General features: G+C 35.5%; 1 protein-coding gene across 1 annotated transcript in view; it reads right to left on the bottom strand.

The window, feature by feature from the left end:
• The window catches only part of LOC120636280 (leucine-rich repeat and death domain-containing protein 1), a 38,634-nt gene extending 20,762 nt beyond the window's left edge, over positions 1–17,872 (bottom strand). Inside the window, exon 1 of the mRNA XM_039907692.1 lies at positions 17,511–17,872. Coding sequence (XP_039763626.1) covers positions 17,511–17,836 — 326 coding nt within the window. The 5' untranslated portion in view covers positions 17,837–17,872. The remainder of the gene's footprint in view (positions 1–17,510) is intronic.
• Between the last annotated feature and the right edge of the window lie 295 nt (positions 17,873–18,167).

The raw sequence follows: 18,167 nt of genomic DNA, 5'->3' as shown, positions 1-18,167 counted from the left end.
AAGCACGCCATCAGAAGGGTCCTAGGGCTCGATGAAATAAGGGGGAATGTTGCACTCGAACCTATAGGTGACGGAACGTGACTCTATATATACGGACGGACTCTATATGACGGAAAAACTCTAGCCGATCTAGTTTCACGCACCATGGATGCCTTAATGGATGCTCAGGCATGCTTCTGTAGATGAGCAGGATATCAGGAGAGCGCACTGGTATAGACAGATATTAATGATAAACTTAGATGAGGTTAGTAAGAAAATAAGAAAATCGAGATCTTTTTACAGCGTATGGTTTCATATTTAGTCAAAAATGAGAACTGTTTGGCGTTCACAAATGCGTAGCTATATTTTTTATCGCTAGATGATAAGTGAAGAGGGTGTTTGTTTATTTAAGTTACGTAACATAGATAATTTTCGCTAGAATTTAATTAATCTCTCGCCGGATCTCTGAATTTACTCTAAACCATAAACTAAGCTATTAAGCTTATATTCCTTTATAATATATTCGTACCTTTATCTCAGCATTAGCGCAGAATGCAAATATCTTATAATATCTAAACTGAGGTTATTATCAGTACGATTTCCTATTCGTTACTAGATAATAATTAACATGGCGGGTTTCCTCTACAACAAAATAACATTAATTAACCATATTTATTGTAAGATAATCAAAGGGCGTTAACGTAGCCCCGGGGCAAATCGACGTGGTGTTATTAGTTTGTCGTGTCTGTCTGAGGAATCGTAGCTTCTGAACGGATGAACCGTTTTTCATTTTGTTTTTTTTTTGTTCTAAAGTATAGAGTTAGTCACGAGTGTTCTAAGTTAGCTATGTTTGATGAACACCAGTCCAAGATGGCCGCCACAAAATGAAAAATTACATTTTGTTTTCACAACTCCCTAATATGAGTAACAACTAACAGTGCCGGGGGTTTATTAAAATATCAATTTAATCACTGACTCATTTTACTGAAAGCAATCGAAGAAGAGAAGCGTTTATAGCCTAGTGTGTAGGATTTTAACTCCACTTTCGGGAGGCTGAATTCGATGCACAGCACGCACCTCTTACTTTTCTAAATTATGTGCATGTAAGCAATTAAAATATCACTTGCTTCAACGGTGAATGAAAATATAGTGAGAAAATGAACTGAACCCTCAGAAATGCAGGTTGCATTTCTGAGGGTTCTCCATAATGTTTCGAAAGGTGTGTGGGGTCCACCAATCCAAACTCGCCCAGCGTAATGGACTACGGCATTTTCATTGTGGGAGAAGAATCTTGCCCCGTAGTGGGCCAGTAATGGGTTAATATGACGTTGATGATGAATCGCAACCACTAATCAAAGTTACAACAGAAATGCCTTAGGCATTTTATAGTTGTATCGAGTCTCGTCGGTAAGTAAACAACACCGGTGTATAAACAAATATCTACCCATATAGAAATAACCGATAGCTATATGACTTCTTTACACAGTATAAAACAAAGTCGCTCCCGTAGTTTGCACTCTTAGATCTTAGTAACTACGCTAAGGATTTTAGTGCAGTATTCAGCAATAGAGAGAGTGATTCAATAGGAAGTTTTATATGTCTTTAATCTTGCATATTTTATGAGAGAAAAGCAAAGAAATTTAAACATTTGTAATGTGATGTCCTAACAAACATATTATTGTACTCTTACATTGGAAACGCTGGCTAATCCTTACGAAATAGATTATAATAATGTTTGATGGCATTGTAATATTATGATAATATAAATTAGCAATCCAAGAACAAACATTCAAAAACAAACTTTAAAAAGCCCCTGGTGTCCCAAAAGCAAGTAATCTTTTGAAAAATACAATTTGCAGTAGGTAATAACTGACATTTAACATTTTCATATTAAAACAGAGTTTAAACAAATTAATAGTTCAAAAAAACTAAAATACACGCTTTTAGTTTAGTTTACTTATAAAAGCGTGATTTTTTAGTTTTTCTTAAACTACTATTTTTATTAGAGCAAAATTAATCGGTAAACCATTCACCATTACATTTGTTAATCGGCTAATGTTTTGAAATTAAAATTAACATCATTCCTGCCTTATCGACTATGTTAATCATATAAATTAACAAAAATCTTATTTTGCAAATAAGGAAATGGAATGAGCAATTAGCAAAATAAGATTTTTGTTAATTAATGAAGCTAAAAGCGTGTAAAAAACTGTCTTACGAATACCATCAATGTTTTCGTAGTATATTCGTAGTAGGCAGCTGTACTACAGTAATATGAGTGTAGGTAGAAAGGGGGGTGGATGTTTCCCCCTGTTTCCACCTGGACCGAATTCGAATACAAAGGGGTTAAAGTTTCGGAGTGAGTTTCGCAACAAAATTGTAAAATGAAATCCTAACGGTGGGACTTTATTATCATATTTCACAGTGCAGACATTCATGTAACTACAAATGCCATCGGCTTGAAATTGCATTGTTTATTTCAGACATTAATACTACAAATAAGTACCTATTATTATATTCAAAGGAAGAATTTAATAAAGAGTCAAGTTTCTGAAATATAAACTATCCAATTGCTATCATTGACTAATGAAAAGTAAAATTAAACATGAAATTATAATTCTTCTGTCGGTTGGGCTGTTAAGATTGTTTGTCACCAAATTCCTCCTAATCCACCTATTTGGATGAAAGTTGTTATGGACAATGCATTCTTAGATGATATGGAAACACAATTAAACCCGGTAGATGGCGTTTTGATTCATCGTCATCATCATCATCATCATAATATCAATCCATTTACCGGCCGACTACAGGACACGGGTCTCCTCCCGCAAAGAAAAGGGGTTATAGGGTCGATTCAATATCATTATCGTCATTTTCAGCCAGTTCAAAAAGCTGGCTGAGTGCGGATTGCTAGAGAACAATTCTGTGGCTGGGTTTTAACACGTCTGCAAGGTCCGACATTTTTTTAAATATTTATAAAATCAATTTCTAAACTAGAAATTAATGAAGGTGGTTTACATGACAAGACAAGTAAGCAAAAATGGAGCATACTAATGTTATATTCAGACACGGCGGGAACCGCGCGATCATAGAATCGCACGGAAATCGCGCGGGTCTTATTTATATGAGTTATAAGTAATCGTTCAGACATAACCGCGCGGTTGATCAAGCCGCGCGGTTACCGCAACCCAACCGCCAGAAAATAGAATCGCGCTGCTCCCGCGCATTTCTATTACTATGGAGTCTTTACTTCGCGTTCAGTTGCGTTGCGGATATCGCGCGGTTAGCACCTCACAGCTCGTGAGTTCGCCACGGATCGTTTCGAACCTGAACTATTTATTGATGAAGTGGAGAAGACACCTACAATATGGGATCTTCAGTGTGAAGATTAGTCAAATAAAATTATCAAGAACCGAGCTTAGAATGAGTTGGTGGAAATATTTGTAAATTGTGAAGTCACGTTGGAAAGAAAGAATATATTAAGTAAGTAGGTTTATTCACCAAAATGCACTGACAGAATTATTATCTCTACTGCATTTTCAAACTGACGTTATCCCCGCACGAAAATCGCATAGTAACCGCCGGCGTCTGAATAGTATCACAATTTTGCGGGTTCAAGCCGCGCGATTCGTAAACGCGCGGTTCCCGCATGTCTGAACTAGCGCTTAAAAGTACATTGAAGTCGCGTTGCAGCGTCACTGTTGTTTCGATGGAGCAAATATAAAGAAGAATCTTTTTATCAATGAAATTATCACTGTGGCACAAGTATGGCCGCGCTCGGGAACGATTCATAATTGTCGTTGGCTTAGGCCAAAGGGTAATTAAATTACAAAACGGGACCAATTATTAAACGGAGCGCTAGGCTCTGCCCGGCGTGATTGTACTGAGACCTACATAATTGCACAGTGGCCGAGACACACATCGAAAAATTTTAACTTTTTTGCTATCAACATTTTTTTAAAACTAATCCACACTAATTGTTGATCCACTTTGCTGGTGTCGTGGGTGGGAAAGGATAACACGTTTGCGAAGTATTACTGAAATGTCGTAATGATAAGTTGAAGTATTTTATCTATTTATATTGTCGCCTGCGATCTCGTTTGTTTCGGTTTTTAAATAATATAGCGTGCGCTTTCCTTGGATGGTTTCATCAGTGGCGAGCATAGAGGGTATGCACGGGGTATGCAGATAATACAAAATAAAGAAAATCTCCAGTATGAGTCATAAAAACTTAACGGTAGGCTTTTTATACACTTAACAACCTAAGTTTTTCTTTACTCTTACGGGAATATTTCTCCATTTTATATCCTCTGCATACCTTGTGCATATGCCCTGCATGCACGCCACTGGGTTTCATCATTTTCAGACTTTTATTTTTATTTGTGCCACGGTGACTTTTTTCTATGTACCTAGAACCAGGTAATCTGTCAAAAGTATAATGTTCAGCGGTAAAATAAAGAAACAAGAAAGTAATATTAAGAAAATTCATATATAGCTTGGGGCATAAGAGGGATCCTATACCGAGTGTCAGGATGCGGTGAGGTAGCGTAAAAGATATTCGAATATGTAATTTGATCAGCTGCTTCCAATTTCTAAATACAAAAATGAATGTTTGAAACTTTACCTTATCACTGACGTACCGTGTAGTAAAAGACTCGCTTAAACCTCTTTGACTGGTGGGGGCTTCGATTATATTCAACCAATCCCTTTGAAAAATACATCTTTTACCGTGGGATTGGTTAGATATTTTTATAGTTTTTTTTTATAATTTTTTATTTATTATATTATATATTTTAAATATTTTTTTTTTTTTAATTAATTCTAAATTGTATGGTTTTGTTCGCGGTACTAGATCCGGCTAGTTTATGTCACAGCTTGATGGATCTTGCAGCTTATACTCTTATGTCTCTCTTCTGAATCGTTTTTTCTCATTTATAACTGAAATTCTAGTTTTTTATTCGCAAGTTGTGGCAGACTCTAAGTGGGTCTACAATATTACATTAATATGTTTTTTTCATTTTTTGTTTAGTTTTATAAGAGTTATTGTAAGCTTGTTTGTCGATTGAATAAATAAATTAAAAAAAAATATTACCGAAGCCCCCAGCGTTTTAGCGTTCCGTTACGATGCCGCTTAGAACATTCCAGGCTACCATCTTAGACAGCAACACCACGTACACAAATAAAAGGCTAACTTGTAATGGAATAACCATAAAAATAGCAAGTTTTGAAACTTTAACACTTACAGCAATTCACGAGTTTAAGAAAGTACGTAGTCATGCATAGATAGTCCAAATTTGTAGCACTTATAGATTTTTATATGTTTAGAGAAACCAGTCAAAAAAGACAAAGGGATAATCCAAACAAATTCGGTAGTGGGTCCTATATAATTAATTGAAAAAAAATTACCATAGTAACAGACACGTTCTGTTTATCAAATTATTTGGTTAGTAGGCATTTTATAACTTAATCGTATGAGGTGCTTTTGTAGATTTACTCTTGACCTAATTAGCTCTTTATCAAATGGCTGACGTATCGTGTAATAAATAATTTAAAATCTATTTATTACGAGCGCGCGCGATTTTATCCGCGTTTCTTTCGGTTTTATAGTATTAATAATATATTACCTTATAAGTATACAAGGTTTTGCGAAGTCAACACTATAAACTTGTAATCACACACAATGGAATACAACCATCCTTTTTTTTTCCTTTTTTGCACCAAATGCAAAAGGATCTTTAGTTTTTATGAATATACTTTTATACCCTCTATTTACAGTATTAGCTTTATTCATTAATTAGCAGTGTGGAGTATTTATACATCCTAAAACATGTATTTTATTGAAAATAAACGGATCCCCCATTTGTATTGAAAATTTAAAAGGCCCTAAAAAAAAGTTTTTTTGAATTCTGCTGGTAGTTAAAGACATGAGTTCGTTCAAACTCTTATGCTTTATTATAACCTACTAGCTGTTTTCCGCAAGATAGTCCGCCTTTTTTTTCGGTTATTGAACATCAAACGAGAGTCGTTTCTATTCCCGAAATAAAAAGTACCCTAGGTGAAAAAGTTGTTATGCTGACTTTTTGTAGGTAATTCATCCGAGTATTTCTATTTATCACTTCAGAAATTTTAAATTAGGATTGCGAAAGTGGTAATACTCGTAGCTGGTGCATATTATGACTCGAAGCATAAATAAATGTTGGAGTCCAAAGGTGCTACAATGGCGACCCACCGATATATCGCAGCATTGCTAGAGACTCCAATAGTTTTACTGAGGGCATCGAGGGCTAGTCACAGGGAGTGGCTGGGCCAAGCCGAAATCTATTTCTTATGCTATTCGCAACGATCGGTTTTGCTGTGAAACTGTGCATAGAAAATGTATTCTATATTCTAATCTGCGATCACACGGCACTAACTAAAAGTCGTAATGTAATAATATTAAAGTTTAAGAACCGCTCACTCCTAGATTTAAATTAACCAAGTCATGTCTAGCGCTAACTATCGAGCCCAGATTTTATATGACGTTATTTAAGTTTCTAAATATCTCCTAAACTTCTTAAAGCAGCGGTGAGACCAGTGGCGTACACTGCAAAAATTGCATAAAACGGCATAAATTCTCCTCCTATACGAGTTATATTTCAATGAGAGGGTAGGCAGTGCTTTTGTGTATGGAGTGCACGCCACTGGGTGAGAGCTGATGGTTTTTTGAAACCCGACACGGGTAATTTTTGACTTTCTAACTTATACCCTTCGGCCGGCCAGTTACCACACTACCGATAAACACGTGCCACCAAGCGATTTATCGTTCCGGTACGATTTCGCGATGAAACTGTTAACGTGAGAATGCAGCTAAAAGCTATGTCATAGTTTAATAAAAAAGTATGCATTCAAATCAAATGCTGTAAATGGCATGAGATTGTGTTATTATAGGTATAATTACTTTTGATGACGTTGGAAAAGCATCTTTTAATTTTTAATTACTTTCGACATAAATGCTTTATTTGGCTTATGCATGATTTAATAGATAGGTGTAAGGCTTAACACACTTTTTTCATTTAGATTAAATAAAAATATACTTTTCTGAATTGAAATTATTGACTTTACATCATTGAGAAGTACCCAATAGGTTTTGATAATACTCAGCCAATGCGTTGGACACTTTTTGTCTGCATTTATTCAGACGCTTAGAATTTTCACACTAATTAAAAAATGATGGCCTTTAATATTCAGTATAAGTATCAAGTTCCACCTGTATTTCTGCATGCAAGCACAATAGCACTGCCTACCCAAACTTTACATATAACTTACCCACTTATGCTTATTACACCACTGATCTAAATCTATCGTATCTGAAAAAATGGAGGGGACACATGGACGCAAGGACATACAGTCTACGGAGTGATCCTTTGAGGGTTCAGATTCTTTCAGAAAATTAAAAACCAGCTAAGAGCGGGTCAGACGTGCTCGTAGGGTTAGCGGGCGTTAGAGCCCGCTTATAATTTTTATTTTTTTTAATTATATTGGACGAGGCTCGCCATTAAGAGAATGCAGTGGGGCAAGATGGAGTAGGCCTCTACCCGCAGATGCGTACCCAAATAACTTTAATGTATGTTTATAATTTAGATTTTTCTTTTTTTTTCCATTTTATTTATTTCTTTATTTCTTTTTTGTAATTCGATGTTTAATATGTTTAAAATATTTCACTAACTATACTTTAAATATTTCAAGTGTAATATAAAAATAATATTTCTAATATAATAACAATATAATATATTTTTAAACACGCAAAACACGTGTACGAAATCGCTGGCATCAGCTAGTTCACAATAATAATACTACTGTTTCTTCCTTTCCTATCTATATGTGTCGGGGAAAATAACTGGGTGTTACATATCGATAAACAGTGTTTATAAAATTCGCGAAAGCTTTATGATAAAACTTGTACCGCAGCGTAGCTATCTAAAATACCGTATCTTGTTGGATAAATATTTGATACTAACTGTACCCAGCCAAGGTAGGCTGTGGCTTAGCCTGATTACAATTCGTAAATGCGTCCCGTTCCAAATTGTAAATGCAAACACTTACATATTAGAATGAAAAGTTGAGTAAAAATTACAAAGGCATTACATAGAATAAGAAGGATACAAAAGGCGGCCTTATCGCTACTAAGCGATCTCAATTCGAGAATTTTTCAGTACCTATCTCCTAAACCATGCAACTATATAAAATACTGTTAAGTGCAAGGTTTATCTCCATATCATTGTGTATTGAAGGTATAATGACTTTTGTGTAAGAATTAATATTCTATGCTTGCAAAAGATTTTAATTGACATTTTAATTTCTTTTTCCTTATAGATAGTTATATGGCTCCGCGTTTTTGTTGTATTTACAATCTAGCAAAGTATTTATATTGTAGGAGGAAGGGTATTTACTAACTTTATTCTTTGAGTAATTTACTTATGAAAGTTTATTAAGTCAGCGCACGCGGATACAACATTATTTTAGGATTAAATATTAATCTCTGTATAAAAGATCTTCCCAAATAGGGAAAGAAAAAGATTAAAAATACTTTAGCAGAATATTTTTAATCTTTTTCTCTCCCTCACAATCTCCCTTATTACAATGTAAAAAAAATATTATTACTAGTATCATAGATTCTATTGAAGTTCTATGTTTTGAAATTTGGAGAGATGAAAAACGTTTTTAAGTCATACACTACCTATATATGTCGTTTTGAATCTCTCATAGGGGTAGCAAAAATACGATTCAAATAAAATGCCGCGAGTAGAATATACAATTATTGTAAAAATAATATATTGACATTGCGAAATTATGTACGTTGGCTTGTCATTCGATCACGCAGAAAATAATCATCGTTTATTTGTGAAGAACTAGGAAGTGGCATAAGATACTTTTGCCATTTCCCAGTTCTTCTTATCCCGGATTCTTTTCATGCCGGAATCCACTTGAAGTCATGCAAATACTAAACTAGCAAAACAACTTGCCACTCCCATGTTTAGGTATATTGATTTCATAGTTTACATGCAATTTTCGAAATGCCATCCATTTTACATCTATTATTATCTACTTCACAAGCTCAGTTGGTCTTTAAAACCGGCTGCTTTTACACAAGTTAGAATTGATTTGCTATGATCTTTGTTTTCTTGTATTGTTTTTAGTATTCAATTACAATCTGTTCGGCTTAATTTTTGGACATAATTATTGGAAGGTTTATGTGTTTGTTTGAAGGAACAATATCTCAATGCTATGCAAATATTTTTCATACAGCTTCTTATGTCGTCGAGCCCTAGGGTTCTTCTCACGGCTAACTTTTGCGCTCGCCCCATCTCCATCTGTATTGTTGACTCTGTATTATCCCCTCAGGTCGTTTTCCGAAAAAGGGAAAACTAAGGAAAGAAATGGCGTATCTACGTACGTTTAGTTTCAATTTTTAATCCAACACGGGCTGTTGTAAATTAGCAACTTTTCAAATTCGAGTAAAATTATATTTATTTAAAAAAATAATAATATGCCGTGACATAAAAAATTTAGGGTTATATATAACCTATAGGTTATATAGGTTTCATAAAAATAGTTATTTTTTTAAATCCCCTTAGGTAAATAAAATGTGTGCCATTAAAAATATTTTATTAATCTATTTTAAGGTTAGGCCGATACATAACTGACCTTCCTGATCTTTGGTGAGCCGTAATGAACATACCCGACTTCTTTACAGATACCAGATTTGTTATTATGCTTTTGTAACTTAGTACCAATTTAGCTGCCGAAACATGTATCACTATTATTTTAAACTGTACCTATAACATTGCACAAACATTGGTTTTTTTTATTCCACTACAAGGTGATAAGTGTTGATGAAGTTGAAGATGGTATCCTCCTAAAACACCGCTGCATCTGGGTATCTAAAGTCCTAACCATCATTAGGACTTTAGCTACCTACGAGCTCAGTTAAACATGGTTGGAAGTATCCCAGAAAACTACTTTCAAGGTTAAAAGTGGTGAGACTTTCACTAGCAAAGTTCTTCTAAAAGTGGTGCTATTTCATAGATAGCCCCGGAAAAACAGAGATTATTTATTATTTTATTATGAGCATAGTAAGATTTAGACGTTGATAAGACGAGACAAAATTTCCTTCATGATTAGTTCGGATAATGAGTAAGAAGATTTCAATTCATAAACAAACAGAAATAGCATTTACAATAAGAAAAATTTTTTTTTTTTAATAGTATGTAAGACATGATAAATTTTGGGAAAAGCAAATGTGAATTATATTTCAAAACTAGCTGACCCGCGCAACTTCGTCTGCACCTAGTAAAAAACCTAGAAACTAATTGCAGCGCTACCTACCTACGGTGGATCTGTTTTATTTCCAAACTACGAAAATGTTATTCGCGGCCGTATAAGTTATTCTATACCCGTCGCAACTTCTAAGCGATAGGTTCAATTTGAATATTTTAAAACTGAATTTGCAGGTATATAATCAAACTTAATATATAACCATATGCGACTTGATGATATCTCCGACAGTATCTATCAGATCATCATTAAAATTGGACAGAACATGCTTGATAGTATATAATTTCAAATAAAAAAAGAATTATAAAAATTGGTCTAAACTTAACGGAGCTATGAAGTAAAATTAATAAAAAATTTCATCCCATTTCCCGGAGGAAACTTATTGTTTATCGGGATAAAAAGTATCCTATACGTTGACCCGGTATATCAGCTACCACTATACCAAATTTTATTTAAATTTAAATTCGTTCAGTAGTTTTCACGTGATGCCCGGACAGACAGACAGACAGACAAAAATTAAATAAAAATCTGTTTTGGACTCAGTGTCGATTATAAAGCGTCCCCCGGTCAAAATTTTCAAAATATATTAAATGTACAGAAATCTTCCAGTTACAGTTTTATTATAAGTATAGATTATAAAAGCTAGTTGTGACGAGAAGACTTGCAAGCTTTCAGAGTAATTTGCCTTTTAAACAATTAAATACTAATTGCTTAACCGATGAAGAAAAACATGAGGCTACCTGCATGTCTGAGAGTTCTTTATAGTGTTCTAAAAGGTTTGTACAGTCTACCTATTATTCTGAGAGGATTCCCGTGCCCTTTAGTGAACTGCAGCTTGTTGATAATGAAAGCCAATAGCTATATGAAATTTTAGTGCTTTTCGGGGTACTGGGTTTTATTTGTTCCCCAGCTATAGGTAATGTACACAAGGTTACATTATCAACATCGATATATCTTGTGATCTCTCCATAAATGTAACTGACACAAACGTTTGTTTTTGCTTTTGACGAACGAGAATTTGCAATTTAAATTGGTAGGATATTTTTAAAATGGTCAGCGATTATAGATTATCCACCGTTTGGGATTGAACGCAAGGGTTTAGAAAATAAGATCTTTACGTTATAGTTATTCGAATGGATATTTAAAACTGTTTCTATTTATCTATTTTAACGTACTTAAACTTACTCTTAGAAGTACGCGCGAGATTCCAGCGCATTATTCAATAGGGCTGCTACATTCACAGTTTCATCAACATTAAGTACCATAGGTGATTTTGTTATTTTACATTTAATTGCGTGTTGTACTCGATTGTTTGCTAATTACAACGCTGTATATTATATTTATCTGTGTCGTGTAGTGACGGCAGGTCATAATATAGTAGTCACCACACCTCCTCTTGCTTCAGGCATCGTACAAGGCAGGTAAGGGGTTATAACGTCCCATCTACTGCGATAACCAAAATGTGGTGATTTTGGGCAAACCCAGCCTATTATTCCAGCAATGGACTTTTAAAGGCTATTAATAATAATGATGGTGATGATGATGATATGTTTTGTGATGCAAAATATTAAAAGAATTTTCAAATTCTTTAATACTATGGTGAAACAAATGTTTAACATAAGTAAGGCACCATTAAGCATTAATAAAAAGACACAAATAGAACGGTAGAACGTTTGTTTATGTTTTTGAAGATTAAGAGATGACCGGCGAGCGATAATGTGACCTGACGACGATGAAAAGCTGCATTGGTTAGTAAATGCATCGATAAAGATCCACTTTATACTGAGTACCCCACAGAAATATTCACGTGCTATGAAATAAAATTTGGTCTGTCTTATACATTTCTTTTTACACCGAACCGGACTGATCGAAATATTCATACTACTATACTACTACTACTATTTTGACAGCCGATTGGTGGAACCTGCTTTCTGAGACAAAGGTTTGATTCCCACAACTGGAAAATGCTTGTGTGATGAACATGAATGTTTTTCAGTGTCTGGGTGTTTATCTGTACATTATAAGTATTTATGTGTATTTATTATATTCATAAAAATATTCATCAGCTATCTTAGTACCCATAACACTACGCTTACTTTGGGGCTAGATGGCGATTGTGTATTGTCGTAGTAAATTTATTTATATTTATTTATTTTTATTTTCCGGAAAATGCATGTAAAAAAAATGTATGCCTACTTCTCATTGAGACCTAGTGTTTTATAGGAATAATTTATGTACCAAGTATATGAAAATGTTGAAGAAATGGTTGCAAAGGAAAAATTTATACTCCGTAGATGATTTTTTTCCCAATATGACAAAAAACCACTGTGACATCATTTTATTTTGACATTGAACACGAATTTTCAATTTATGCTTCTGATTTATAAATTATTTTTTTTACTCTCATTATTATTACCGCTATTATTGTACTGTATTCAAATTGCATGTGTTTTTTTTAAATTGATTCTATATGTTGATTACAACCAATAGTTCGTAAATTTGTACGCAAGCTAATGGCAATACACTGTGACTTCGTAATTGATATTTAAATGAATGAATAAATATCTATCTATACATGAACAGAGCAACACTGAGCAGAGCTTGCAAGGAACACTTCCTGCAAATTGCCGTTGTGTGTCTGTGTTAAGCTTTATGTGCCTTTCATCACACCGGCAAAAATCAATGCTGCTTGGCGGCTAAGCATGGCGGTAGTACCACTACTAGTAGAGCCATACCCATGTACATTTGCGTAAATTCTTCAGGAGGACTGATTAGCCTAGCCTAGCCTAGGACTAATGAGTACTTAGAGCGTAACGATATATTCTATACATATAATAAAGCTAGGATTCCTCTTAACATTTAAGCTAAGCATTAACGATTTTTATTCCGAAAAAATGAGGGTTTTTACAGGATGAGGTATATATGAAGATCTGGTAAATATCATTAGAGATAGAGGTCAGAACTCCTCAGCAAACAGCAGTATCATATAACCCATGCACTAAGAGTATGTGTTACCACATACGAACATACATAAAGTGCACTCGCATGCTATATTATATGGAGGCGATACAGCTAACACTTAAAAAAAATGGAACTTTATAGCGTAACATGTTGACTCTTAATTACTATTAATTTAGTTTTAGTGACTAGTGATAGAAGCTGAAACCGACGTCGCAAAATTCAAATCCTCAAATTTTGTCACAATTCCATTTACTGACTTCAGTCAACGTTGCTTACCCAATGCAATTAACTATTTTTTACGGCTACTACCAGACGACACTTACCTCGATTATTATTTGTAATATTCAAAAATATAATAGACAAGGTGAACCGTAGTAAGTCCCGGGACGGTCATTTGCGTATGACACTGGTGATTGTGAAAGTTTGTCTGTCTGCTGGTTTGTTATTTATGTTTGGCTCAATTTTAAGCGATCTGGATGTAATGTTGCCCAAAATTAGTCGGCATCCTGAATACAGACAAACGGTTTTATATCCCGGAAGAGCACAGAGGGACCATTTCCACATCGTTAATTACTTAACCATAACCTATAAACACGTCGGAATGAATAGTGACAAAATCTTGCATAAATATGGCTTGCATCCTGGAGACATACTTCTCTTTTAAAATAAACCTTTGAAATTCTCTTTGTTTTTTTTTTAAATAAAGAAATCTTTATTGTCACACATTTGTGTCATAAATTTGATAAAGCATAAAAAAAAATGTGTGACAAAGGAGCTGGCTCAGTATAGCTGCATACTAAAAAGCGCAGCACTGGTTTTCAGCCAGCCCCTTGTTCCCTACTTCACAACTCTAGTTCCATCTCGGGGCTACTTACAGTCAGGCAGCTATATATTTTAACCATAGTTCTAAAATGGCACAAAACTCCACTTCCAGAACTGCATTTACTGGAAATCAATATCCAAATTCTCCGAATTACGAAATACTGTTGAAGGGGGCATAAATTTCATAAGGAATCACCCTGTAAAGATATTAAATCAAAGGAAGCATATTTATTCTTTCATACAAACGAATTCAAAACATTCTACGTGTTGACAACCCTATTAAAGATAAAAGACCGACAAGCGCATAGTACCTACGCTACGCACAACGTACCCAATAAAGTGACTGTGAAGTGAAAGTGGAGTCACTTCATTTTAATTTGCATGTGATGTTAGGGCTGTATCTTATTTCTCAGTAAAACTGAGGCAGTGGTTTACTCAAAAACTATGAGCGTTTCGGTTTCACAGATAAGTCTCCGAGACAGTAAATAATGTATCTATAAAGCCTGTGCAGTATTATTTCGGGTATAAATTACACGTATTAAATTAATATTAAATAAATTTTTATTATCATTAAATTATAATTAAATGGAATACTTATTAAAACGTATAATAGAATACTAAGTATAATAATAGAGCGTAATCACACCGGCTGCGACTCACTCCGCAAAATCAAACACATACAAACTCTCACATACATACATACATACACACACGCACACCCACACAAAACACAACACACTTATATATTGTAATGTCCTTTTCAAATACAAGATTATGTTCTTTTTGTACATCTACCCTCCTTTTTATTTTTATTTCTTGTTTTGAGAGAGTGGCGTCTTCTGACACAGGATTAGTAATACTACGATTACAGTTATTATTTTATTTACCCAAATAAAGTATTTTTATTTTTAGTTTATTTTCTAAAGCTTAGTCAAATTAACTTATCCTACGTTCTTTAGAAACTTTATCAAACGCGCACGAAGTCGCGGACAACAGCTAAGATATAATAGTCATATAGCCTACAACAGTCCACTGCTGAACTAAAATGTTCACACAACGGTAGAATTTGCTCATAATCATCACCCACACTGGGCAGAGGCAGGTGGTGTCAGGAGATGGTAGTAGTAGCACAGAAGACGCCAGAATATGGGCAATGACGTTCCCTTCATACATGCACAAAAGCACTGCCTACCCTAAAATTTATTTTTAACTGGTATGAGAGGAGGATTTTTGCCGTTTTTCGCAACTTACCTGTATGCATACCCCGGTAAGAAACCCAGTGCACGCCACTAATTGGGGTGGTCATAACTGTATTCTGAACCGTGTTCTCCACTCGGGACCCGTCTTTAATATTATATAATATTATATGGGACATAATATTTTTAACTGATTCAAATTATATAAAATTATATAATTGGAATAAGTTTAAACAGCATAATACAGGAAGAATACGGAATGCAGTAATTAATACATGTTTGTATTGACATTTGTTACCCTCTAATACAAAGTTATTTCTATACAAGATAACTCGCGTGTATGTCACAATATTATTGGGTAGGTACCTATCTATATGTGCGGTGTGGTGACGGCAGACCAGAATATAGTTGTCACCACTCCTGTTCTTTCTGCGGTTGGTGTACGATATGCTTCTGTACTACTCTAACTACCATCTACTGCGACCACCAACCAGTCTTTCGTTGGAAGAGGCTTTTATGCCATCAGTGGACTGTTATAGGCTACTGATGATGTTTTCGTCGAAGCTAATGTATAAAATGAACGTTTTTTTATGTCAAGGATGCATTGAAACAATACCCCGCTTTTATCTGCACACCAGATATACTGTCCTGTTGTACATTGAGAGTCTTTTAAATGAGCAACTGTTGTTGACTTTTTCGGTTTCGGCCACTCGGTTCAACTTGCTTTCTGAACAAGTTTTTGAGCCAATAAAAAAACCGACGAAAGAGAGATGCTCAATCGAAAAATAAACGATTCAGTATAACTTGTAACAAAATATAGAATAAGTAACAAAATGCAACCGGACATAAATTCCAAAGAGAAATGTTTACTTGCAAATTGTTTAACTGGAATCTGGATTTGTTCATTTGTCAAACAATAACACTTCGGCAAACAACGGCCACTGTAATTTGTTAGTACACCATTAATGGGTAAATATAGTGAATACGACACGACCAATGTGATATCATTCAAGTTTACTGCTTTAGAACCGACCTGCGATAACCCTGCGACCGCACTGCGTCTCCTAGATGCGATCCCCGTATGTTATTGGAATTTATGCCGACTCTACTAAAAGATAGCTACCTTGCTTTCCTCGTCTCATATCACAATTTTAATTGGCATATCATTGGCTGGTTATTAGATGTTTACAATTTGAATATTTGACGTATCAATTTTTTGACCAACTCTCAAAAGGAGGATATTGGTGCCAATTCTATTTTACAGATAACTCTAAATTAACTAAATTAATAGTTCTATAAAAGTAGTTTTTACGATGTTTCCCGTACTACTAGCAATGCCACTTTTGGTAACCAGATCTGAACGGATTTTGTTTTTTTTTTTATTACCTGTAGTTATCGATATTAAAATGGGACTACTAGTGACTCCACTCCGATTTGATTATGATCTGATGAACATGTACATAATAGAGTTTGGACTTTCTCAACGGCCATCAGAAAATGACTACCAGTTATTCGTTCGTTATTATAAGTAAACTTATCAGTAAATACTTTTTTCGTTTTTAAAAACCTTACTGCTACCTAATTAAAGGCAAAAAGGGAGGCGGTTTCTACACTAGTAGGTCGATATACGAACGAGTGCTATACGTAGGTACCGACTTTTAATGACTAACAATATTCCGTATAAATTGGAAGCGATAGAGTTTCAGGGAAATTGATATTTTTGATGTGTTTTAATAAGGGAATTGATATAGTAGGTACTGCATGATGAATTGTGTTTAGAAATACCTACCAGAAACTTAATTAATATGATCAGTAAGGGCCGGGGTGATGGGTCACGGGCAATATAATTGTTTTTCTTTGGACACCAGAAATACTGGAGCAATAAATTTAAGTGCTTTGTCATATTTATTCATAATGACAAAGATGAGCGACATAATTAGAATATAAAAAATCAGAAGCGTAATAATCGTGTCCCTTAGTTATTCCTGTGGTTTCAGAGCTATGGATTCGCAGCCAACCCTGGAGAGGGTGCCGCCTACGCTTTCGATAACGAAGCGATTCTCATCGCTGTCGCTTCTCTTATCACAGACCTGTTGTTTCTCTTTCAACTCACGCACTGTTTTGATGTTTTATTATCACGATTCAATATGTTATTCGACGACCGTTTTACACAACAAAGAACTTACACATTTCGTCAGAAGGGGAGCACATTCGATGGCATAGTTAAAACCGACTTGCCTTAAGTTGTCGTAGTTGAGTTTGAGCCTCGTTATCGAGAGCCCGAGTTCACGGAAGCTGTGGTCGGCGAAGTCCGGTAGCTGGGAGTAGGATACGTCAAGACCGATTTTGGTTTCGGGGCTGAATTTGCTCGTGAGGGCCCTCGCGACGTCCTCGTAGGTGCTGATGCGCTGGCAGATGACGAGGATGGCGCCGGTACCGTGGTCGTCTCTCCGGCAGGTGCAGGGGGATATCTCTCGGCGCATGGCACAGTGGAAGCTGGCCCCAGCGCCGGGGTGGCCGGCCAACGCGCACAGCAGCGCGGCGGCGAGCGCAAACGCAATCATCGTGTGTACCGGTCGGGGCTGGTCGCGATACTGCGCGCACGCAGCCGCGCGCTCTTACCGCCGCGCGCCGCACCCGCACCGCCACCACCTCCTCCATCGCCTCTACCACCCTGTCTGCGATCTACATCTATCACCCACGTCACCGGAATAACGAAAACATGCGAAATGCAGATTTCGAAGGCCAAATATTTTTAAGACACACAAAAAGACGTGAGACAAGTAGGGTTAAGATGTGTGACTCAGGAAAAAATTATATCTACGCATTTTCCCGTATTATTTCCCGGAAATTAGGCTCGTGGTTTAAATTTTTTATAAAAGTAATATCTCCCTT

Source organism: Pararge aegeria, chromosome Z, assembly GCF_905163445.1.
Source record: "Pararge aegeria chromosome Z, ilParAegt1.1, whole genome shotgun sequence".
Taxonomy (NCBI): domain Eukaryota; kingdom Metazoa; phylum Arthropoda; class Insecta; order Lepidoptera; family Nymphalidae; genus Pararge; species Pararge aegeria.
This window is presented reverse-complemented; position numbering and strand designations above follow the sequence as displayed.